At 37.4% G+C, this 25897-nt stretch overlaps 1 protein-coding gene and 2 long non-coding RNA genes across 3 annotated transcripts in view; 1 reads left to right on the top strand and 2 right to left on the bottom strand.

The window, feature by feature from the left end:
• The window catches only part of LOC125251686, a 258619-nt gene extending 239010 nt beyond the window's left edge, over positions 1-19609 (top strand). Inside the window, exon 3 of the long non-coding RNA XR_007181064.1 lies at positions 18415-19609. This is a non-coding gene — a long non-coding RNA (uncharacterized LOC125251686). The remainder of the gene's footprint in view (positions 1-18414) is intronic.
• Positions 2837-17562, bottom strand: LOC125251684. Its single transcript, XR_007181062.1, has 4 exons — positions 17512-17562; positions 9006-9167; positions 3960-4105; positions 2837-3872 (listed from the first exon to the last, which is right to left on the bottom strand). It is a non-coding gene; the product is annotated as an uncharacterized LOC125251684 (long non-coding RNA).
• A 3584-nt stretch (positions 19610-23193) lies between the features above and the next one.
• On the bottom strand, positions 23194-25583 carry elovl8a (ELOVL fatty acid elongase 8a). Its single transcript, XM_048164309.1, has 8 exons — positions 25290-25583; positions 25065-25131; positions 24615-24802; positions 24430-24510; positions 24269-24325; positions 24057-24171; positions 23511-23638; positions 23194-23433 (listed from the first exon to the last, which is right to left on the bottom strand). Exons 1-8 carry the CDS (start codon positions 25290-25292, stop codon positions 23266-23268), a joined length of 807 nt encoding a protein of 268 aa, XP_048020266.1. The 5' UTR covers positions 25293-25583; the 3' UTR covers positions 23194-23265.
• Between the last annotated feature and the right edge of the window lie 314 nt (positions 25584-25897).

Raw genomic sequence — 25897 nt, 5'->3', positions numbered from 1 at the left:
AAAATAAATTATAATTCATTTGATGGTAAAAAAAAAAAAAAAAGAAAAAAGTACCTAAATCAGCCAGGTATGTGGTCCCATTTCAGTTAGGATGCTGCCTGTGCAGTCAGTGAGGCAGCTCACTAGGTGTCGGAACAAAGCCACTGAGTGCACATCTATTTTGTGTATTATTGTATGATTAAAATTGATATTATAAAAACACAATATGAACAGCAGCTCAGCTTCAAATTGTTCAGATTGATCATCAATGCCTCAAGCATTTTGATAAACCAGTCAGGGCCTTTGCTTGCACGTTAATGGGCAACACAAAATGAAGGAAAGAGCAGGTGTGCGGACTCACAGGCTATTTCAGTGGTGTATGTGTGCGTGTACACCAGTACATGGTGGTGTTAATGATTAGTGATGCCAGTGGCGGGTAAAATGTCATATTTCTGCGCACGTCCTTGTGATTTGTTACAGCTCAGTGTCCCTCTGGGGGATGTTGCCTACACCAAATTTCCATTAAACAAATCCTCTACAGGGAGCTTGCAGCACAGCCAGCCCTGAAATGTCTGCTCCAATTCTTTTGGATGGAGGTAACAACAGCGGCCTGGGGGCGACTCCCCACTCTTCTCTCAGCAAAAAAGAATCAGCCAATCACAGAGCGGCAACCAGAGCCCTATCTGACAGCACAAGCAAGGAAAAGATATACATGTAGCCACGTTACAAAATGCAGCAGTTAGCAGTTATTTAGCTAATCATATCATTTCCTATCTAATTATAGCTGGCTTTTTTTTTTTTTTTTTGTTAAAGTCAACATGAAATGAAAATTCAACATATCTATTTTCTAAATGCATGTTATAGATCTCAGTGTGAATGATTCATCCATATAAGTACTTTTTTAATCAAAATGCCATAATAATAATAATATTAATAATAATATGTTTAATTTATATTTCACCTTTCCCAAGCTCAAGGACGCTTTACAAAAGCATTGACATAATAGACAGTAAATTCAGATTATCATAAACAGTCATTTCACAATCAATTAATCAGTTAAGTGGACACTAGACATTTGCCCAGTCCAGGGATAGAAATGATTGCAGTTGCATATCATGGTACAATTACAGAAAACAGAGATACATAACATAGTATAAATAACAACAGGAAAAGGATAGTGTCAATAAGTGACAAACAAAGAATAGTAGATGCAACGTAAAATACACAGAACAAAAATACATAGAGAGAATTACAGCTGGTTGTAAGATGAAGAGAGTGTCTAAAGAACATGTTATGACTGATACTACTGGGTAAACAAGTAGGTTTTAAGTTGTGATTTAAATACAGAGAGTGAGGTTATTGTTCTTAATGCCAGTGGTATAGAGTTCCATAGTTTTGGTGCAATGGCGGAAAATGACCTGCCACCCATTGAAGCTAGACGAAATCTAGGTACAGTAAGAAGTTCACTCCATGAAGACTGAAGTGATTGAGGCGGAACAGTCATGAAATGAATCTTCCAGTGAAACCAACAAACTCTCTGGTGAAGTATGCTGGACTTCTCCAATCATTTTATTCATTTAAACCCTGCCTCTGTAAGCACATGTTCATCTGCTTCCATTTTTGAGTGCAGTGACCACATCCCAAATCCAATCAACAACCAATGCATAGAACCAAGTCCCGCCCCACTCTTAAAAAAAAAGTCACAACAATGCCATTTAAAGGGAAAGTTCACCCAAAAATGAAAACGTTGTCATCATTTACTCACCCTCATGTTGTTCCAAACCTGTATGAGTTTCTTCTTCTGTTGAACACAAAAGATATTTTAAAGAATGTTGGTAACCAGACAGTTGACAGTGGCCATTGACTTCCATTAATATTTTTTTCCTACTATGGAAGTCAATGGCTACCATCAACTGTCAGGTTACCAACATTCTTTAAAATATCTTTTGTGTTCAACAGAAGAAAGAAAATCATACAGGTTTGGAACAACATGAGGGTGAGTAAATGAAAATTTTGATTAGTTCACTTCAGAATTCAAATTTCCTGATAATTTACTCACCCCCATGTCATCCAAGATGTTCATGTCTTTTGTTCTTCAGTCGAAAAGAAATCAAGGTTTTTGAGGAAAACATTCCAGGATTTTTCTTCATATAGTGGACTTTAACGGCTACCAATGGGTTGAAGGTAAAATTGCCATTTAAATGCAGCTTCAAAGGGCTCTACACGATCCCAGCTGAGGAATAAAGGTCTTATCTAGCGAAACGATCAACCATTTTCCAAAAAAAAAATGTAAAAAAATAATAATATACTTTTTAACCACAAATGCTCGTCTAGCACTAGCTCTGCAATGTGTCGCGCATTACATAATTATGATGGCAAGGTCACACGTGGCGTAGGCGGAGGTACTGAGCAAGTATTTACAAAGCGAATGTGCAAAGACTAAGTCAAACGGCCTTTACAAAAAAGGTAAAACAACGATGTCGGTCGATTTTAAAGTTGGAGAAGAAAATGAGATTGAGTTTTTCACCATGCTGCGGTACTTCCACCTACGTCACGCGTGACCTTTCCAACTTGATTATGTAATGCGTGGCATATCACAGAGCTAGTGCAAGATGAGCGTTTGTGGTTAAAAAGTATATACTTTTTTTTTTTTTTTAGAAAATAACCGATCGTTTCACTAGATAAGACCCTTATTCCTCGGCTGGGATCGTGCAAAGCCCTTTGAAGCTGCACTGAAACTGCAATTTAGACCTTCAACCCATTGGTAGCCGTTGAAGTCCACAATATGGAGAGAAATCCTGGAATGTTTTCCTCAAAAACCATGATTTCTTTTCGACTGAAGAAAGAAAGACATAAACATCTTAGATGTCATTGAGGTGAGTAAATTCAGGAATTTTTAATTGTGAAGTGAACTAATCCTTTAAGAACTTTTTTGTCTCAGTGTGAAGAGCATTTAAATTATCTGAGGAACTATTTTCTGCCATAAAGAACCTTTTTTTCATGGAACCATAGATGCAAATAAAGAATCTTTATTTTAAGATTGTATACAATACAGAAGAAGAGATTTGTCGCCACTTCCAATTCATTGCAACTTTAAGCTTCCTGTATCAACTGTCTTGTATTACACAATGAAGCAGCTTCAGGATTTCAGTATCTCCGGCCTTACTGTAAATTAATTGATATGTAGGGAACCGGATATTTGAAAAAACAACAATCAGTAGCTAAATTCATGTGTGATTCTGTGTCATACTCACTAAGCCAAAAGGATATTATACAATATTTGTGCCTCCTGCTGCCAGGCGTATATTAATCCCCACCCAAACATCCATCCAGCACCTTACAGCATCCCACTCTGCTCTCATTGTCTCAGGCTGTTCTTATTTAATTATAGGGATCCCGGAATCGTAGGTTCATTTTGTGTTAAATGGGTGTGCCTGGGGCTGGATTTAGCAGAAGAGAAAAGGCTCCTGTCCCCACTCTATGAACTCTGCCTTGCACATGGGCCTGGCTGCATGGGGAATGCAAGGCATGAGAGGGGAACAAAGCCCTCCACTGTCCCCCATAGAGAGGTGGGGCACTGCAGGACCTCAAAACGGCCCCTCTCCTCCACAGAAACCAGAATATTAGCTGTTCTGTGATGGGTGGCAATCACACATGCTGTTTGAGTACCGCATGACTGTATGCACAGACTGCTGCACAACAAAGGAAGACGACATAGCCCAAGTGCACAGTATCAGAGCAGGAATGAGCAGTATCCGGGTGATCTCGTTCTCTGTGCTTCTGGCCACCATTCCTCCAACATGGTGCCATTCACTCAGCATTCTCCACGTCTACCTTGCGTTAGCTCACACTGAGCGTTCCCACTCGCCTGCATGCCAGGAATTCTCCTTCGCCTGTACAGAGCAAAGAGAATGCAGGCTTGAATGATATCTTTATTAATCACAAGATTCCAGCGCCTCGCTGTGTTGCATGATTCAAACCTGTTGTTGTGTGGTTGAGCGAGGACATGCTTTACAGAGGAGTCAGCTTCACAGAATCCCTTGTGTGGGCTCCAGCGACAGAAAGACCTGACATCCTTCGCAGAGAAGGGAATCCCATAATGCACTGCAGCAGCTCAGTTATAAGCCTGGTTGGCAGAAAATAGAAATAATTATAAATATACTTCTAGATCATTCAATACTTACAAGGACCAATAAAAATAGTGATTAAGAAAATAATATTTTACCCTAAATTAAGATATACATATCCTTTGCTGTCAGGCAATCCCATGATGAGCTCGTATTGTTTTAATTAATTAAATAGTAAAATGAATCATTTAAACAAACAAATTAAACATACAATTTTACCCCAATTATGCATTGTTCCTCTTGAGTTTGTTTGAAAAAAGAAAAAAAGATTGTCGATTTTGGTTCCAGCGTCACCCAAAATATGTTTCCTATGCAGTTTATTCAATCTTACAGTGAACCTAAGCAATATATTGTATACAAAAAAATAGCTAATAATATTTGTGAATATTTGTGATTTTTAGAGTACCATTATCAATTTATTAAAAAACCAAACTCAATAATGAATTTGTCTCTTTACACATTGTCGAATGTTTTGAGAGATTTTAAGTCTCACAAACATACAGTATAAATCTCAGAAACTGTTCCCAGAATTCACTTCGAATCAACATAATCCCCTCACCAGTGTTGGGGGTAATGCATTACAAGTAACGTGAGAAGTAACTAACTAACTAGTAAACTAACACATTACTTTTAAATGCACAACAAAATAAGTTACTTTTTTTAAATAAGTTACTTTGTTTTATTGACTGACTCCTCTCCTGTCCTCATGTTGAGAGAAATCGTAAGGTTCAAATTAGGGGTGTGACGAGACCAGTATCTCACGAGACGAGACGAGACTCGAGATTGAGTTCACGAGACGAGACAAGATGGCGAAATACATGACTAGAAAAAATATTCTGCAGGTGTATTTGAAATGTTTTAACTAATCATTTTGTAATGAATGTCATTTCAGTTCTACTTTCTGAGACTGAATTATCATATGCAGTAAAAGACAACAATACTCAAGTAATGTAAAAGGTTTTGCCACTAACTCAACTGACTGACTTCCCTCCTGTATGATTTCAGTCTCTTCAGATCTTACTGTTCATGAATTATGAGCTTCTACAGCTTTTGACCTCCTAACTGAACTCCTCTCCATAATCTGATCACAGAAATAAAAACAGTATAAATAAAAATGGTAACACTTTACAATAAGGTCTCATTTATTAACATTAATGTATTAACCAACATCAACTAACAACAAGCAATATATTTGCTACAGTATTTATTAATCTTTGTTAGTTGATAAAAATAGTCATTCATTGTTAGTTCATGATAGTTCACAGTGCATTAACTAATGTTAACAAATGAAACCTTATTGTTTGTACTAGTAAATAATAAGAAGAGAAAACTGTTATTCATTTTTATGGTAACACTTTACAATAAGTGCAACCATAATCGCACTCTCTCAATATTCAAAGATCAAATAAGACCAAATTTTTCTTTGATACAGAGCTGAGAGATGGTTACAACTACACTGCCCAGCCTAAAATAGCTTTCATATTGAGAGATATCTGCATTCATCAGGGAGCCGCTTTCAAAATGCGGGGTATTGAAATCACGTTTGAATGCGCGCGCGCGTTTACTTTCACTTTCAACGGTCGCGCGTACTCTGTAAATATGGAGCGGCGGCGACCGTTATCCAACTGAATTAAATGTTTTTTTTTTATTTAAATACAAAGCAAAACGACAGTGGACGCATAATGTAAACGTAGAGGTGGCATATTCTTTCCTAATCATCCTAACACTCTGTCATGGCAACATCACGAGACTACTTTTCGCCTCGACGAGAAATCTCGTCACAGTTTAGTCTCGCGAGTCTCTCTCGTCACACCCCTATGTTTAACGCAAAAGTAACATAATGTATTACCTTCTATAAAAAGTAACTATGTAACACAATTAGTTATTTTTATAGAAATTAACGCAATATTGTAATGCATTACTTTAAAATGGAATAGGTCTAATCAACTCTGATTGAAAAAATGTAGTTCAACTCTGTTTTGTGATATATATATATATATATATATATATATATGAACAACTGAACATTTTGTCCTCAAAGTTGATGTAGAAGCAGGAAAAAAGGGCAAGCGTAAGGATTTGAGCGAGTTTGACAAAGGCCGAATTGATGGCTAGATGACTGGGTCAGAGCATCTTCAAAACTGCAGCTCTTGTGGGGTGTTCCCGGTCTGCAGTGGTCAGTATCTATCAAAAGTGGTCCAAGGAAGGAACATTGGTGAACCGGCAACAGGGTCATGGGCGGCCAAGGATCATTGATGCACGTGGCCCGTGTAGTCCGATCCAACAGACGAGCTACTGTAGCTCAGATTGCTCAAGAAGTTAATGCTGGTTCTGATAGATAGGTGTCAGAATACACAGTGCATCCCAGTTTGTTGCGTATGGGGCTGCATAGCCACAGACCAGTCAGGGTCCACCACCAAAAGTGCCAAAAGTGAGCATCAGAACTGGACCACGGAGCAATGGAAGAAGGTGACCTGGTCTGATGAATCACGTTTTCTTTTACATCACATGGACGGCCGGGTGCGTGTGCGTCGCTTACCTGGGGAACACATGGCACCAGGATGCACTATGGGAAGAAGGCAGGCCGGCGGAGGCAGTGTGATGCTTTGGGCAATGTTCTGCTATAGGAAACCTTGGATCCTGCCATCCATGTGGATGTTACTTTGACACGTACCACCTAATTGTTGCAGAACATATACCCTTTCATTAAAAAATGGTATTCCCTGGCTGTGGCCTCCTTCAGCAGGATAATGCGCCCTGCCACAAAGCAAAAATGGTTCAGGAATGGTTTGAGGAGCACAACAAGGAGTTTGAGATGTTGATTTGGCCTCCAAATTCCCCAGATCCCAATACAATCGAGTATCTGTGGGAAGTACTGAACAAACAAGTCCGATCCATGGAGGCCCCACCTCGCAACTTACAGGACTTAAAGGATCTGCTGCTAACATCTTGGTGCCAGATACCACAGCACACCTTCAGGGGTCTAGTGGAGTCCATGCTTTGACAGGTCAGGGCTGTTTTGGCAGCCAAAGGGGGACCAACACAATATTATAAGGTGGTCATAATGTTATGCCTGAATTGTGTGTGTGTGTGTATATATATATATATATATATATGTTTGAAACTATTGGACACCAAATAACAGCATGCTATGTGATTAGGGGTTGTCACTCTGACTGACAATTTAAAAAAAGATCTGGTTATGAGGACAAAATGTTTTGAAAGACAGACATTTTAATCAAGAGAAAGGAAACTTTCATTTAAACAGCTTTAAAAGCTGGCACTTGACATAATTTTCACTGCCCTTATCTGTGCACTTGGTCAAATCTGACTCCTTTTTTTTCCAAGAGGAAAACATTTCACAAGCCTTAAGGCTAATTGCCCTTATTCTGACCGCAAGAAAGGGCCCCCGTGAGACTGAGACTGTCTTTTGTGACAAATAAATGCACACAATGCATACAATTAATGGAGGTTTAAATGTGAGCAAGGACTAATTTTTTCATCCTTTTCTTCCAATCACATCTCAGAGAAGAGAACTTTCTAGCAATTACCTCTCCGTTGCCATGGTTATTACGAATATTTCCAGGTTATTTATGCTCAGAGTGTCAGTCACACAGAAGACTCACCCATTAATTATCTTAAACAGGTTATTTTCACATACTGCAATGTGATTATAATCACAATTCCGAGACTCGTAGATCACAAAAATGGGTTTCTCTCGAGGTGGCCAGCCTCTGCATCATCAAACAGACAGAACCCCAATAGACCTTTCTTTGACAATGTCATCTCCACCTTAATGACACGTGAATGGGCCTATTAAAGAGCTGTTTATAATTTCTAACATTCAGCTGCTGTGGAAGAGTCTGATTAAAAGCATAATCTCGGAGCGACAGATATCTCTTGGCTTTATTTACGAGGTAAAACTGTCAGCTGTATTGCACTTGGTCTGTAACATCTGTTCTCAGAGGAGCATCTTTTACGAGACAGCTTCGCCTGGCCGTACGACACCACCTTCAAGATTTTGATGTCTGAGCAGACATAATTGTGATTGTGCTGCCAGAAGAGCCCACCCTCCATTTATTTCATAGCAATCTTCAGCTTTGTGGCTGCGAGCCCATCCGTTGTTTTGTCTGCTGTGAAGCATCTTTGAACAGATTTCCCCAGGATTCTCCAGTGCACTGGGAGCTGGCAAATTGATTCTTACGATGTTTACCTTTCCCCCATCTTAATAATTAACCCGTAAATTAGCCATTGTCTGGCTTTAAGTCCCTCTGAGGTGTTCCTGAAATGAGCTGGTTAATTACCTTATCATACCTCTGGCTATGAGCCACGAATGAAGACAAGGAAAGCTGTACATCATTTAAAAGCATCTTAATAGCATCTCTTGTTTTTCATGTGAATGTCAGTGAACCGAACAGTAACTCTGTGGGTAATTTTATGATGTGAAAATACTTTTTGCTATCCCAGTTTAATGTACAGATAGTGCTGTCAAACGATTAAACGCATAACGTGTGTGTACTGTGTATATTTATTATGTATTATGTATATTTATCTAATATTTGTACTCTATTTGTACTCTGTTAATATTATTTAATATTTATTGAGCATTCTGACCAGCCCATCACAGAAACGCGTGGGACTATTTGGGGGCGGAACTATTTGTTTGTCGATTAATGGCAGACCCGTCGTTATTTTTGCACTTCCAAAATTACAGAAATTACACGCTTCATTTTTAAGATGTACACAAACACACCATTAAATTGGTGTTGTTTGTCATTTACAAAAGAAATATACAGATTGGTCTTTGTTGTCAAAGATGGACAGACAGCTGAACATCTTTTCTTTGTTTATGCTTCAGATTTCAAAAAGAGCTAATGGCTGCATTTCTCTGATACTCACAATGGAAGTGACAATAGGTAAAGTGTAAAGAATCCTTTTGTAATGACACAAACGGCATCTTTTGTCCTGATTGTTCCATAAATGTCTCATCTGGCTATCAAGGGCCCTTTTCCTCAGCAAAGCAGCCAACAGCATGACCATTACCTGTTCTCTTCACTGCGCCTGAAAACCAAAACAAATCAGAGAACATTCAGATGGAGACATACTTGAAAGATGAACCATTGATAGGTGAAGTGTCGTTACGTTTCCAGCAAGAGAGGGATAATCACGGTGCTCTAGATGAAGGTACGCAAAACAATAGTTAGTTCTCAGATTGGAGTTCAGCCTCCGGGGGGAGAAGACAGGCAGCATCCCTCCCCCACCAGTCTCTCCACATGCTTGGAAGGCTCAGAACGGTTGAGGAGTTTCTCTCGACAACGTCTGCATTCCTCACAAGCTTCAGCTCCAGCCCTTCCGCTCCTCAGACATGCGAACATACCAACATGCAGCTCCCCTGCGCCACTGAGACCTAAAAACGGTACCACTGAGAATGAGCATCACTCCCTGTTTGAGTGAGGAGTGTTATTATTGGCCCTTTTTGCCTGTCGAGGCCTTCAGGTGGAGGATCAGATGTTGAGGAGCCCTAGGCATCTCATACCATGGATGGCTCCAATGGGCTGGAAAGGTCACATGTGCCTTTTTTTTCTTTCTTTCTTTCTTTCTTTCTTTCTTTCTTTCTTTCTTTCTTTACACCAACAGCATGCTGGTGCTAGACTAGTGCCTGATCTAGAACAGTTCTGCATGTTTACACAGGACCTAAAACTTGCAAAACAAAGCAAGATTGCTTCCATTAAAATCAACAAATCCATTTACATTGGAAACGAGATAGCAAAGAAGTTTAATCTGTTAAAATATGTTTTTAAAATTCTCTAACCAGTTTATTTTTTCCTGTCTATCTAAAATAGAATGACATTCCTTACAAATATAAATAAATAGTTTTGGGGTTAGTAATGTAATTAATGTCATGAACTGAGGATCCAAACACAGGAGTTTTTTGAAAGGGTAATCCAAAGACGTAATCAGTAAAAGGTCATAAACAGAGTAAACAGTCCAAAACATAACAGAACACAGGCAAACAGGGTAAATCCAAAAACAGGCAAAGAGGGTCCAAACCAAAGAACAGGCAGCCAAAGGAGTGCTCAGAAATGCAGAAAGACACATACAAGACTTCGCAATGAATGACATGAACCAGGTTTATATGCATGGATCACCTCAAACGTCATCCGAATCTGCTTTTAAAAATTTGTCATCTGACCGCCACCCACCCGCACATATAATTTTCTCTGATTTAGATATCCGCACCCAATCGTCATATTACAGTTATTCAAATTCTCAGTGTTAAACGTCACGATATGGTAAAATATTACACTGAATTAGGCTGCTTTTAAATTAATTTATATTTAAAGTAAAAGGTCTTTTTTGGCAAAATTACTTTTCTTTAATAGAGGCTTTACTTTTTACTTCTTTTTTTTACTCCCTTCAAACTTAAATTGGAATGTCATTGTTTCCATCATTGCAACTTCCCAAGTTATTAAATGTGTTCAGCCCAAGCAAAGGTTGGATAGGCTTTATTAGTTTATTTTCATATAGCTACAGTGTTTTACAGCCGTTACATATCACATACCCTACACTTGATTGGTCCTAGTTAACTACTTCACTAAAACACTACGACATGTTACTTTTCTTTCCTTCCCTTTGTTCTTAATTCTCCTTTTTTGAAATTTCTCTCGGATCTGTTTTGCCTCCATTGCTGCTTAACAAGTGAAGAGATGTGCTGTTTTTGAAAACGAAAGTAAGCGTGTTCATTGCGTTTTACCGTGAAATGAGAGTTTGTGTCTTTATTAAAATCAAGACGTTCATGATTTATCTCTCATTCTGCCGCCACCCACCCGCAAATAATTGGAATGTTATTTTTTATTTTTCCCCGCCCGACCCGCGGATTATCCACAGCGTCTATGGATATAACCGCAATCCGCGCATCACTAATAGGCAGATACTAACAAGATAATGAGCAACAGGTTAATGTAATCAGGCATGATGAGTCCCAGCAATGGATTATGGGAAATGTAGTCCTTGAGGGAATGACCATAGTCTGGGTTGGAGTGCCCCCTGGTGGCTATTAAATGCACTACAGCTGGTGATTGTGACAGTAAGATTTTTTTTTAAAGTAATTCTTTTACTTAGCGTTAAACTGCTCAAAGTGACAGTTAAAACTTTTACACATTGCTAACAAAAACTCTTTCAAATAATTGCTGTTCTTGTGAACTTTCTATTCATCAAAGAATCCTAAAAAAATTTATCACAGTTTCCACAAAAATATTAAGCAGCACAACTGTTTTCAATATTGATAATAATAATAGTAATAATAATAATAAGAAGAAGAAGAAAAAGAAGAAATGTTTCTTGAGCACCAAATCAGCATATTAGAATGGAAGGATCATGTAACACTGAAGACTGGAATAATCATGCTAAAAATTCAGCTTTAATCACAGCAATAAATTACAATATTAACATATTAACATAGAAAGCAGTTATTTTAAAATGTAATATTTTGCAATATTATTGTTTTTACTGTATTTTTGATCAAATGAATGCAGTCTTGCAGGTGCACTGCAAAAAAATGCTGTTCTTAGAATTTTTGTCTTGTTTTTAGTTAAAATATCTTAAAGTTCTTAAATCAAGAAGCATTTTCTTGACAAGAACAAATTATTTTCTTGTTTTCAGGAAAAATAAATCAAAATTAAGCATGTTTTTCCTTAAAACAAGCAAAATAATCTGCCAATGGGGTAAGCAAAATAATCTTAGTCCAAACTGAAAACAAGATTATATAGCTTATTCTTGGTTTGAAATAAGATTATTTTGCTTACCCCATTGGCAGATTATTTTGCTTGTTTTAAGGAAAAACATTTAATTTTGATTTATTTTTCCTGAAAACAAGAAAATAATTTTTACTTTTCAAGAAAATGCTTCTTGATTTAACAATAAGATATTCCCTCAAGACTCATAAAACTCTCCACTTTAATTTCCCCATGCAATAAATTTATATTTGATTATTTACAAATATCTTGTGTGAATTCATTGCTATGAATTATATTCAATACAATATATAAAAAGTTTGACGATTACATCAAGAGCAACCTGTGATACCACTGAATAAAATTACTTTGGATATTAAAATATGTTTTTAAGACTCATAAACAAAGAATGCAGTGTAGTGTACTTGGTTTATCTGAGGAAAGCTTATATAGTAACGTCATCATTCGGCCGGTTCTGAGGTTCCATACAGGAAGAGAGAGTGAATGTTAGAAGTACTGCTATATAACATAAAAGGGAATAATGGATATGTGCGCAAGGTCTTTGAAAACTGCTGAAGGCCTGTGATGAAATGAAGGCACTCTTCCTTGTGATTTGAAATGTTCAGGAAGCAGAATTGAGGGGCGTTGTCTCTTCTCACATAATGCGCTGTGTGGAATGAGGAACCTGCAGTGATGATCGAGAAGAGATCTGCATCCACAAAAAGACATCATATCACTCAAAAGCGCTGCCCCCATGTTTATACCCCAGCACTTTCATCTCACTCCGCATGCATCATATCACCATGAGGAGGAGGAGGGCAGAGACTGGGAGCACTGATATGGGCACTACCCCCCCTCACAATCTCTCTCGATCTCTTTTGCAAGTGCATCATAAAAATGGGGGTTTTGCTGGAGTAAATTAACAAGAGCCCTTGATATGCAGATCAGTGCCTATTAATCAAAGAAATGAGATTAGGATTTCAAATGGGGATGAAGAAAGCCTCCATTATCTTGCTGGAGTGTCATGTTTAATAACGTGGAACGGCGCTGTAATTCACAGGCACGGCAGGCCCGGGAGGAGACACCAACCCTCGGCAGGCCCCTGCTCTGCGTCAGGTGACCCTGGAAGCTGGCGCTGGGGTGAGGGGAAACACTCGACACAGAGAGAGAACGTGGAGGAGAGGGGTAGAGATAGAACGGAATCAAAAGAGCATGTTCCTACGGGAAAGTGGAGGCCCTGCTCATTTGGCTTTGATGTTAAAGTGTCTTGCCGTGCTCAGTGGGGCCGGGTCTACGCAGCACATAAATAATGGCTGGCTAAATGTAGAATCTGCTCACTCATGCAGCTGGCGAACTGACAGAATGGGCGGCGTGCGTGAGCGAGGCCTGAGGTGGACGCGCAGGTTCATCCACATGCAAAGAAATGTGCACTCACACATCTGATTGCTCATATGTTTCAGTAAGGGATTTTTTTTTTAAAGAAATGAATACTTTTACTCAGCAAGGATGCATTAAATTGATCAAAAGTGAAAGTAAAGACAAAAAAGTTCTATTTATCAAAGAATGAGAAAAAAGTATCACGGTTTCCACAAAACTATTAAGCAGCACAACTGTTTTCCACATTAATAATAAGAAATAATCAGCACCAAATCAGAATATTAGTATGATTTCTGAATGATCGTGGGACACTGAAAATTCAGCTTTGCCATCACAGGAATAAATTACATTTTAAAATATATTAAAGTTCCCCTGTAGTCAGTAATTTTATCCCTTAAAACTCATCTTTGATCACCAAAATTACATATTTAAATGTTTTTTCCTGTGAAAAAAAATTCTTATTACCTTAAAATAGCTTGAATGTAACTCTACACCCTTGGCTCATTTAATATACACGGATCTATGAATATGATAATTAGCCCCACCTCCGCTCACTCGCACGAGCTCAGATGAGATCCACACGGTCAACTTACTGAGGTAAATGCTCCACTATGGTATCGCTTTTTACAACGTCGGACACATAACGGTAATTAAGGCCTTTTGCTTGACTACATTATTAAACAGCTAATAATGTGTTGCTAATGTTACATAAACCATGTTCACATTCACGAGTCTTCTAACAATCTGTATCCTTTTAGAAACACTTTGAACAACTCAGAATGTAAGTGGAGACATATAGTTCATATATATGTTATATATTACATATAGTTCATCGTAATATGCATCATACACCCGCCATATTGCTAAATCTGCCTGATTTTTCATACCAACAGAAAAATATACTAGGATAATGTTCTTTTGAGACTCCCTTGCATGGTCAGTTAATGATATGCTAAAGTACGCCGACACGTTTACATGATTGGTTACAAGGTAGTTTGTGACATCAGAAACACCAGCGGGTTCACTGCAGTTTTAAAGAGAAAATACTTAGCAATAGTATTGACTGATGAATTTGCACACAGTTTGTCTTAAAGTATGTTAAAAACACCAGACAGTCATATGAACAACATTAAAAACTTGATTTTCACCACAGGGGGACTTTAAAATAGAAAAGTTTTAGGATAAACATTTTCTGAGTAAAAACCAAAGCAAAACTCAAAGTATGTTACAATTAGCCCTGCTCTAGCCTACTGCTAAGCTCTTAAACACGGCTTTAAACACTGAGTTATCTCACTTCCCTGTGCACAATTGATTTTGACAATCTTTTCGCCATTGGGAAAAACACATAACTCACTGATGACTGCCGGCCTGCACTCCTCAGCTCCTTGGGAACCACAGAAATTATGCTAGCATTAATGTTTAATATTGCCAGGGACTCAGGAGATGCACATGTGTGCAAGGTCCTTTGTCTTTGTGTCAAGCGGAATGTGCTTCGATGCAAGGCAAAAATCATTTAAAATGGAGGACAGGGAGAGAGAGGGAGTGTGTGTGTAAGAGAGAGAGAGATAGATAGAGAGAGCTTCCCCTTGGTCACCTCATGGTGAATAATGCAGTAAGGGAGGTAAGATAACGACTGGGTCTGCACAAACAGGCCAGGCCTTGGTAAGGCCAGGCCCACTGAGAGCTGACCCACACAATTTCCTTACATCTGCTCAATGTATTGAAAACAACATTTTGCAGTCTTAGAACTGCAGTTATTGAGATGTATGTGAGCTTACCACATGTAATCAGATAAATGTGGCTGCAGGCATTAAAGGGACAGAGCACCAAATAACGAAGTTACCAAATAACAAAGTCATTATTTGTACACATATGATTTACTTTTTTCTGTAGATCACAAAAAGAGAATTTTGAACTGTGAGAACCAATTTATTAAAGTCCCCCTGTGGTGAAAATCAAGTTTTTAATGTTGTTTATATGTCTATGTGGTGTTTTTTAATATGCTTTAAGACAAACCATGTGCAAATTCATAAGTCAACACCATTGCTGAGTATTTTCTCTTTAAAACAGCAGCGATCTAAAAACAGTTTCAAAAACACGGTTTGAATTTGCTGGTGTTTGTGACGTCACAAACTACCTTGTGACCAATCACGTCAACGTGCGGGCGGGTTTTAGCATATCATTAACTGACCACACAAGGGAGTCTCAAAAGAAGCCAGGTGAAAGCCTAAGATGGCGAACGGGAACATGGTTTATGTAACATTAGCAACACATTATTAGCTGTTTGATATAGTCAAGCAAAAGGCTAATCATATTAATTACTGTTATGTGTCCGATGTTGTAAAGAGCGATAACATTGTGCATCGACCGAGTGGATCTTTGAGCTCGCGTGAGTGAGTGGAGGTGGGGCTAATTGTCAGATTCAGAGATCCATGTATAATAAATGAGGCAAGATGTGGAGAGTTACATTCAAGCTATTTTAAGGCATTAAGAGTTTTTTTTTTTCAAAAATGTTTAAATATGTAATTTTGGTGATCAAAGATGAGTTTTAAGGGATAAAAATATTGACTACAAGGGGACTTTAAAATTAAGCACTGTTTTCAACAATGATAATTACCTATTAATGTGTCTTGAGCAGCAAATCAGCACATTAGAATGATTTCTGAAGGATCATGTGACAATGAAGACCGGAGTAAGGATGCTGAAAATGTAGCTTTGCCATACAGGAATAAATTAAAATGTAAAATATATTAAAATAGAACAGCTATTTTGTCACCTTGGAATTATAAAGAATTTTTTGTCAAAATTGAGTTATTCACATATTCTTATTCTGTGACAACTTATTTACATTATGTGATTTTTTTTTAGAAAACAAAAAGGCTCTATCCACAGAGGAGTATGGAATGCAAAAACTTTGAAGCTCAATATCTTAAAACTGCTCAGAATGCAGATAGAAACTTATAATTCCAAGGTGGGGATTTTAAATTGTAATAATATATGACAATACTGTATTTATTATTATTATTATTATCTGTATTTGTGGACAAAAAAACAAAACAAAAAAAAAACATGCAGCCAGCATTAGAGAATTTTTGAATGACTTTTTGAACCTACATATCTATATATTTATATATTCTATTTATTAAGTGTTGTTTTGACAACATTAGTCACAAAAGTTTCATATTCATATTCAAAAGATTCATATTCATCACATGAATTCTAGTATAGCCTATGAGCAAAGATCAACTTGGAATAACTTCTGTATTGCCTGATGACAGTGATGACCTCAAGCCCAGAATAAGAGGGAAATAATTATTTGCACATGATTTTAGCAGCCTGATAAAGCATGGCATTAGTTAGGACAAAACTGTCTGTGAATCAAAAAACAGTAAAGACAGAGAATCAGTGTCCTTATCAAAAGACCCCAGGACAGCCATGGGCTGTATGAGCACATCCTCCTGCAACACCTGCATTTGGAGCTTTTGCACAAACTTGTGGCATACATAAGATGACTCATCCACAGACCACAACTTCCTTTTCAAAATCATGGATGGCATGGTCATATTGCATGTATGTCTCAGATCCAGTTTGATAAATGAGCAAATGAAACTGAGCAGATGTTCTGACAAACTGTAGTCTGTAATATATACATTGAAAGGTGCCCGCAAATGAAAAATTGAATTTATCTTGGCATAGTTAAATAACAAGAGTTCAGAACATGGAAATGACATACAGTGAGTCTCATTTCAGTGAATCTCATTTGTTTAAAAGACCTCCGAAGAACAGTCGAATCTGAACATAACACCGACTGTTACATAACAGTCGGGGTGAACGCCCCAATTTTGCATAATGCCAGCCCATGTTCCCAACATTATAAAAGGCATTAGACAAGGGCAACCAGTTAATGTCTGGATCTGCACAAGTGAATCAACAGACTAGGTAAGCAAGCAAGAACAACAGCGAAAAATGGCAGATGGAGCAATAATAACTGACATGATCCATGATAACGTGATATTTTTAGTGATATTTGTAAACTGTCTTTCTAAATGTTTCGTTAGCATGTTGCTAATGTACTGTTAAATGTGGTTAAAGTTACCATCGTTTCTTACTGTATTCACGGAGACAAGAGCCGTCGCTATTTTCATTATTAAACACGTGCAGTCTGTATAATGCATAAACACAACTTCATTCTTTATAAATCTCTCCAACAGTGTAGCATTAGCCGTTAGCCACGGAGAATAGCCTCAAACTCATGCAGAATCAATGTAAACAATATAACAGTATACAATACTCACATAATCCGACGCATGCATGCCGCATGCATGACGAACACTTTGTAAAGATCCATTTGAGGGTTATATTAGCTGTGTAAGCTTTGTTTATGCACTGTTCAAGGCAAGCGCGATCTCCGTGGGCGTCGAGCAGGAGAATTAAAGGGCCAGTAGCCCTGAATCGGCTCATTTATAATGATGACCCAAAATAGGCAGTTAAAAAATTAATTTAAAAAAATCTATGGGGTATTTTGAGCTGAAACTTCACAGACACATTCAGGGGACACATTAGACTTATATTACATCTTTTTAAAAAAAGTTCTAGGGCACCTTTGAACACATACTATATATGACTTTTTCTATTCTAAATGAACTGCACAATAGGTCAGTTTCAGCACTGAAAATGTCAAATAAAAGATAAATACATGTGCGTATTCGTACGGTTTATCTAATAAAAATCGAACTCTTTTTGCTGCATTATGCTGCATAATTGTCTGTACCAGGGTAATATAATGCTTTTGTAACTTATAAAAAAATAAAATATTCCAATTACAGTATTTATTTTGATATGTTTCAATCCCGTGGATCTTCGACAAGTGATTCATGATTTTATCAGGCCCTGTTTAAGCGTTGTTACGTGCGTACATTCTTTTCTTTTCATCATATTAATTATATTACCTTATGCTATATGAATGGTATTATTTTGTACCATGTTATATATCAAAGTACCATGGTATCTGATATCATAACTGTACCATGCAACAGGTGAAAAGTGACAAATGTCACTGTCATATATTATATTTCCTATAGTCTACATCATTTAACAAAAACAAAATCATTACTGAAATGCTAATGTGCTCTATGGTCTGCTTTCTTTAGATAAAGAGCACTTTATCAACAACATCCCATATGTTTGTGTGTCTGCAGGTCAGGATGTTTCCACAGTTTCCATGAAACCCTCACTACTATGCTTAGCAGATCTTCCTGCTGTCCGAAATGAAACACAATAACATCAGCTTGATGACCTCACATTAGCCCTCAACCTCGCTGACACCCCGTCCGCCAGACCACTCTGATCATGTAGTGGCTGTGACCGCTGCTGGAGTTTCTCAGGGAAGCTGAGTGTGACAGTGGCTGAGGTTTGCTAACCTTCTTGTTAACCCTCTTTGTGTGAGAAAACCATGCCGTACCTAAAGCATCATCATCAGCAGTTCATTTGCTGGTACTCAGGGCATGTGTGATTACCGACCGGCAGCGGTGAGGAGGGCTCGGGCCCTCTCTGAGTGATTACTAATTACAGTTCAGACTGAGAGGGCGGCTGCTAGTGGAGGAAACCGACCCCAGCCAGAACACGACGACACATTAAAAGTTCACTGCAGAAGGAAAACACTCTTTAGTTTTTATGTGGTGTGAAAGCAGAAGAGTAATGGATGGGTTCAGTTTGAGTGTGAATCTTAATTAAATTAGCAACACTCCACAGGAAGTGGATTGGAAGAGGAATTTACTTTAAAGGCACAATATGTAAGATTTATTTTTGGATTCAAATATCTAAAAACCACTAGAACAATGTTATATATTTTGTTGACTTGTATACTTACAGTATCCCAAGAATGTTTAAATCCAGAGAAATAAGCAATTTTAACCAGGACACAACAGGTCCGTGCGTCGCCTATCAATGACATTATACCCACATTACCTTCGATTTCCCGTTTTATTTTGTAGAAACCATGGAAAAACCAAAGATGCTTTAATATATTATGTGTTTTATTAGACAGGTGAGCAACTGTTTGGATATATTCATCAACAGAAAACGTATCGTTATATAGCTCAAAACGGTCTTTTTGTTCAAATCTCGAGAGTGGCACTTTAACAACTTTCAACACACAAATGTATCTAATATGATAAAACAGCGCTGCATTACCCCCTATATGCATGGCTGGAAAATATACATCTGTGCCATAATAAAAGCTCCACTGCTCTTGAGCCGCATGTCGCGCTCGTATATCATTAGCAATTGCTCCAGCCACCTCGTTCCGCTCCAACGGCTTTCAGCCACACCCTGCTTCATACTACTGCAATGTTAATAAATCTTTAATACATTAGCTCATCCATGAATATGATTTCTGCCTGAGCCCCTTCAGATTCTTTTCCACCGGCTGTAGATGCGAAGACAACACCTCCCATGATTCCGCGGAATCAAGGCGTCATCAAGCTATGCCTTTGTTTTGAACAAGAAATTGAAATTGAACATAGGTGATGCATTCTGGGAAATGGAGTGTTCTTCCACCATGGTCCACAAAGCTTAAAGGTGCCCTGGAATTAAAAATTGAATTTATCTTGGCATAGTTAAATAACAAGAGTTCAGTACATGGAAATGACATACAGTGAGTCTCAAACTCCATTGTTTCCTCCTTCTTATATAAATCTCATTTGTTTAAAAGACCTCCGAAGAACAGGCGAATCTCAACATAACACCAACTGTTACGTAACAGTCGGGGTGTACGCCAGCTCATGTTCAAGCATTAGACAAGGGCAGGACGTCTGGATGTGCACAGCTGAATCATCAGACTAGGTAAGAAAGCAAGGACAACAGCGAAAAATGGCAGATAATAACTGACATGATCAATGATTACATGATATTTTTAGTGATATTTGTAAACTGTCTTTCTAAATGTTTCGTTAGCATGTTGCTAATGTACTGTTAAATGTGGTTAAAGTTACCATCGTTTATTACTATATTCACGGAGACAAGACTGTCATTATTTTCATTTTTTAAACACTTGCAGTCTGTATAATTCATAAACAACTTCATTCTTTATAAATCTCTCCAACAGTGTGTAATGTTAGCTTTAGCCACGGAGCACCATCAAACTCATTCAGAATCAAATGTAAACATCCAAATAAATACCATACTTACGCGATTAGACATGCTGCATGACGAACACTTTGTAAAGAACAATTTTGAGGGTTATATTAGCTGTGTGAACTTTGCTTATGCTGTTAAAGGCAAGCGCGAGCTCCGTGGGCGGGGAGCGTGAGCATTTAAAGGGGCCGCAGCCTAAATCGGCTCATATTTAATGATGCCCCAAAATAGGCAGTTAAAAAAATTTATTTAAAAAAATCTATGGGGTATTTTGAGCTGAAACTTCACAGACACATTCAGGGGACACCTTAGACTTATATTACATCTTTTAAAAAGACGTTCTACGGCACCTTTAATTTATTAAATCAATCAATCAATCTATAAATTTGAATGGAAACTGTTATGTGCCAAAAAGTAAGATGCTAACATAAAGACTACAACTACCATCTTCCTCTGCCATCCTTTGCTGCTCCTGAAGCAGAAAAAATCTGGGGGAAAAAGTGTGACTGTCAAATGCAAAACAAAAGAAAATTGAAGGAGGGAGGTGAATAGATTCCTCATTTTCTTTTCATCTTTACAAGCACTTCCATTTCTGTCAGTGTGCATGAGAGACATTCTCTTCTTGCTCTTTATATGCCTTAACAAAGAGAGTCAGAGGAAAGAATGGATGCGACTTAAAGTGACAGCAACATTAAAGGATGGCCTTCATCTGGCATCTTGCAGGGAATGTGACATTTAGAGGTGCACAGTCTGTTTACTGTACTGGCCTATGGAATGCATGAAGAGTGGCCATTTTACAGCACATTGATGGCACTGTGGGGAACGTAAACTTCAACAAGTGAAATGCAACCTAGGTACATTCTGTCAGAAGACTGACATGTTGGAGTGGAGCTTGTGCCGCTTTTATTTGAATGAGAGACAGGTGAAAGCTTTCACATATTCATGCGGATGCAGTGAAATCCTCAAACTGCATTAAAGCTGGACCTGAGGAACAAAACTATGCCTGTTCTGTGAAAATGTATTGCTCACAAATAAAATGCTATTTTTGAGATGCTATCAGTAGAACAAATAATAAAACTGAATTACATTTAGGAGGTAATTTGAAAGAGCACTGCAATTTTAGATGTCTGTAATGTCTAATTTTATTCAGGAAGCTAGAATGTTCTAGTGCAAAATAGTCTGCAATTCCATGCCATTACCTTTCCCTGCAATGAAAGGACATTTTCACTGTTTTGACACATGTCACTCAGGTGACAGGGTGCTGCCCAGTATTTTTGGAGTAGGCCTACACTTGCTATTCAGAGCTGGCAGGAACAATTTTTCAGGAGAAATCTTCTCGCTACACCATTGAATTTTTTTTCAGCGCGATAGGCACGCTTGTGCACCATCCAAAATGTATTTGAGAAGGCCTTTTAAATTCCACTTCAATTCATACATTTGAAATGAGATAGCAAATACAATGCAGAATTGCAGTTTGATTTAAATGTAAATAAGTAAAATTAAAATTAACTGAAATTCAAAGAAATGTAACTTTGGATAGATGGATAGATAGATAGATAGATAGATAGATAGATAGATAGATAGATAGATAGATAGATAGATAGATAGATAGATAGATAGATAGATAGATAGATATTTTGTAATAAATGTAAGTAATAAACATTATGTATTTTATAATTAAATTTTATTACGGAAGAGGATTAGGGCCAAGCAATAATAAAAAAATAAAACCATCTCGAGATTAAAGTTGTTAAATTTCGAGAAAAAACTCGTTAAATTTCGAGAAAAATGTTGAAATAAAATGTTGAGAATAAACTCGTTAAATTACAAGAAAAAACTCGTTAAATTTCGAGAAAAAAAAGTCGAGATAAAATGTTGAGAATAAAGTCATTAAATTATGAGAATAAAGTCATTAAATTACGAGAAAAAAGACGTTAAATTATGAGAACAAATTCGTAATTTAACGAATTTGTTCTCATAATTTAACGACTTTTTTCTCGTAATTTAATGAGTTTATTCTCAACATTTTATCTCGACTTTTTTCTTGAAATTTAACAAGTTTTTTCTCGTGATTTAATGACTTTATTCTCATAATTTAATGAGTTTATTCTCAACATTTTATCTTGACTTTTTTCTCAAAATTTAACGACTTTTTTCCTCATAATTTAACGAATTTGTTCTCGTAATTTGAGTTTTTTTTTATCGTAATTTAACAAGTTTATTCTCAACATTTTATCTCGACTTTTTTCTTGAAATGTAACGAGTTTTTTCGTCGTAATTTAACGAGTTTATTCTCAACAATTTATCTTGACTTTTTTCTCGAAATTTAACGTGTTTTTTCTCGAAATTTAACAACTTTAATCTCAAGATGGTTTTATTATTGCTTGACCCTAATCTTCTTCCGTATTTTATGGATTAAATGTTTCTAAATATATTTAAAACAAAATATATTAAGATGTTTGTGCCTTTCAGAGGTAACATTTAAAAAGGCATAGGTACTGTAAAAGAGAGCAGCAGTAGAGAAGGTAGGGCCCTAAATAAGACACTCCCCCCAGCTACACTGTGATTGGTCGACCTGATCCAATGAGTGGTAAAACAAATGAAGTGTCACTGTGGGAGATTAGATAAATAAGTGAGTGAGGAGCAGAAGGTGGACTCGGGTTTATTTCAATTTGGCCGGATCACTAGAGCGTTGCAGGGTCTCAATCCCTAATGACCAGAGGGGGATGGGGGTATAGAGATTGTATGGACTCTGTTTGGAGGAGGGGAGAATACACAGACAAATGGATCTGAGATAAAGGATTAAACAGTCCTTAAGACAGACACAGCCGCCACATTCAGTCTGAAGGATCAATGGACACGTTTTTATTCAAACAATCAAAGTATACACATAAATATGTTCCATCTCCATGCTATCATGTCATCTTGGTCTTCTTGGAAAGGTAGCTCTGATAATAAAAGTTACTAAACAAAGCGATTAGGCTTAGAGAGTAACCGAGAACCACCATATTCATGGAGTCAGGGAAGTCACAGTCAGCATAGAGGTTGAACGCGGTGTGAATGGTCACAATAAAGAACTGGAGCTGAGGTGGACAAAGAAAGACAGTGACACAAACCCGACTGATATTATTTCTTTAAAAAATCATAATGAGAGTCTCACCAGCTGGAGAGAAGTGAGGTAGCGTTTCCACCACAAGTATTTCTGAATCTGGGGGCCCAGTGCTGCCAGGCCATAGTACATATACATCACCACATGCACAAAAGAGTTTATGAGGCCAATGAGGAATGCTGAGGAAGAGAGAACATCTTTAGCAAATCATTGTCTGCGTTGACACTTTAGAACATGTCATTCTGAAGCAGATAAAATAGCAAACATCCATGAGATATTTGCCATTTTATCAGTTGCCTGACATCAAGACAACACCGCACACATTTTTCAGAATACTTTGATTGTCTATTTCTGGAGCAATATATCACCTAGTGGTGTCAGAGTGACACTACAACTAAATCAACCCTGATATGTTATTTCTAGGTTTAAAGTATATTTTAAATGTCATCTCAGATTAATCTAATAGTTAATTTTACAAGAGTCAGATTCAAAAACTAAACACAACATGTATATTTTCTTGTTTGAGAGTATGACATTGTGCTAAGTGGACTCCTGTACGTAAACACAATAATTTAACTCCGAGGTAAGAACACTTACACTGCCCTCCCGCAACATACTTGACCCCTGCCCACCAGTTGAAAATCATGGTGCCGTGATGATACACATGCAAAAAGGTCAGTTGATTGTTCTTCTTCCTCAGAATGAAGAACATCTGATGATAATGACATTTACTTATGAATGTAATATAACATCATAAGACATTCATTAACAATGTGATCTGATATCAAAGGACTAGATCATTTACGTACAGTATCAGTAAGTTCAATAACTTTAGAGAAGTAAAACCACCAGCACACTCTGGCCATCTGCATGGGATCAGAATCGCACAACATTAACAAAGGCAATAATTGCAGAAATATTAATTTGTTTGGAAAAATGCAAATAATTTATATAAAAATAATTTGCTTACCCGCATTGCAAGGGGGTTTTCAGAGTAGTCCACAGGCTGACACAGCAAGCTGTAATTTGCCAACCAAGATGATGCTGTGAACTAAAAGCAAAACATACATACATATAAAAATACATATGAATGAATTTATACAATGAATTAAATACATTATTTAATAGACCTATGTTAGTTCACTTGGTCCATACCTCATAAAACATATAAGCGGAAAGGCACACCATAGAAAAATTGTAAATAACGAGAAGAGTTTTGATGTTGACTGGTTCTCTACAAGCCATCAGTTTGGGGCCAAGCCAAATTATGACAAGGTAACACACGAAGATGCCACCGACAGGCAAAGGAGAGTAAACCAATAGCCATCCATCTGTCCTCTTGTCTGTTGGGAATGAACGAATTGCATCATTAGCTCGTTAAATTGACTAACATAGTGGTTAAAGTAGTTTATAAAAGTATTTTAATACTGGTTTCGTAATGAAGACCAATTAGTCAAATGTAGCCTACACCGTCGAGGTAACTAAAACAAAAGTGTTGTAGCCTACAACTTGCGTTTTATACACTGTAGTTCATTAGCCTGTCGTATGAAAATTTTAAAGAGCAGATATAAAGTAAAAGGTCATATATAATTCCTTGAAAAATACCTCCGTTTTCTAGGACCCATTGGTAAAGTATCCGGAGCCTTTGCCATGTCGACGGTGATACGGACACCTGAGCAATTAATAATGGAGATGAAACGTGTTAATGTATACGCATATTGTAAAAAGAAGATAAAAAACAAAGAAACGAAAGCCAAACCCTAAAGTATTTAGTCACGCTATCAATATCTGAGAAATGATATCTTCATTAATTAAGCGTAAATGGCTTACCATTGCGCTTGATGTTCATTCAGTAATGTCCAAATATCGCCATCTATCGGTTGCTTTTAGGAACAGCGCGAGAGTTCGGTGCAGGGTGTAACTTCAGGAGTAACTGCGTAAAAATGTCAATTATGATCGCTATTCAGTAGAGAGAGAACATGATGTTGTCAAATGAATTACGACACAGAGCTCTCGTTCAGCATAAATCAGAGGCTCAATGATGAGTTAAGGAGTTTACACATGGCATCCTCCTCGAGACGGATTACCAAAATCCCCTGGATAACTTTATTCCTTACCCTGAGCTATTTTGAGCGTACCTGCAAATGATTTTTAAGTATGCAAATAATTTAAATATATATAGTGAACTACGTAAACGACGTAAGAAACGTTTTTGTTAGATTCGTGATGATTTGTATATCGAAGTTTAAAGAAATTCATTATATCCTTCATAAAATCTACCCTGTTAACTCATCTATTTCTAAATATTCTGATATTGATGAAACTTGCTCCTTCTGTGGTTTTGTTTAAGAAACAGCTGCCCATTTATTTTATGATTGTAATTTAACCAATACATTTTGGGCTGATTTAAGTTCCTATATTTTTGCCCATACAAATGT

Source organism: Megalobrama amblycephala, linkage group LG17 (assembly GCF_018812025.1).
Source record: "Megalobrama amblycephala isolate DHTTF-2021 linkage group LG17, ASM1881202v1, whole genome shotgun sequence".
NCBI lineage: Eukaryota > Metazoa > Chordata > Actinopteri > Cypriniformes > Xenocyprididae > Megalobrama > Megalobrama amblycephala.
The sequence above is the reverse complement of the archived record's forward strand: the minus strand, read 5'-3'. Positions and strand labels throughout refer to the sequence as shown.

Excerpts from the sequence above, each read along its gene's own strand:
- elovl8a (XM_048164309.1), bottom strand. Across the intron at positions 24,326-24,429 it reads AAAACCCCCTTGCAATGCGG|ATGGCCAGAGTGTGCTGGTG; the intron begins GTAAGCAAATTA and ends GATCCCATGCAG. Across the intron at positions 23,434-23,510 it reads ACCTCACTTCTCTCCAGCTG|CTCCAGTTCTTTATTGTGAC; the intron begins GTGAGACTCTCA and ends TGTCCACCTCAG.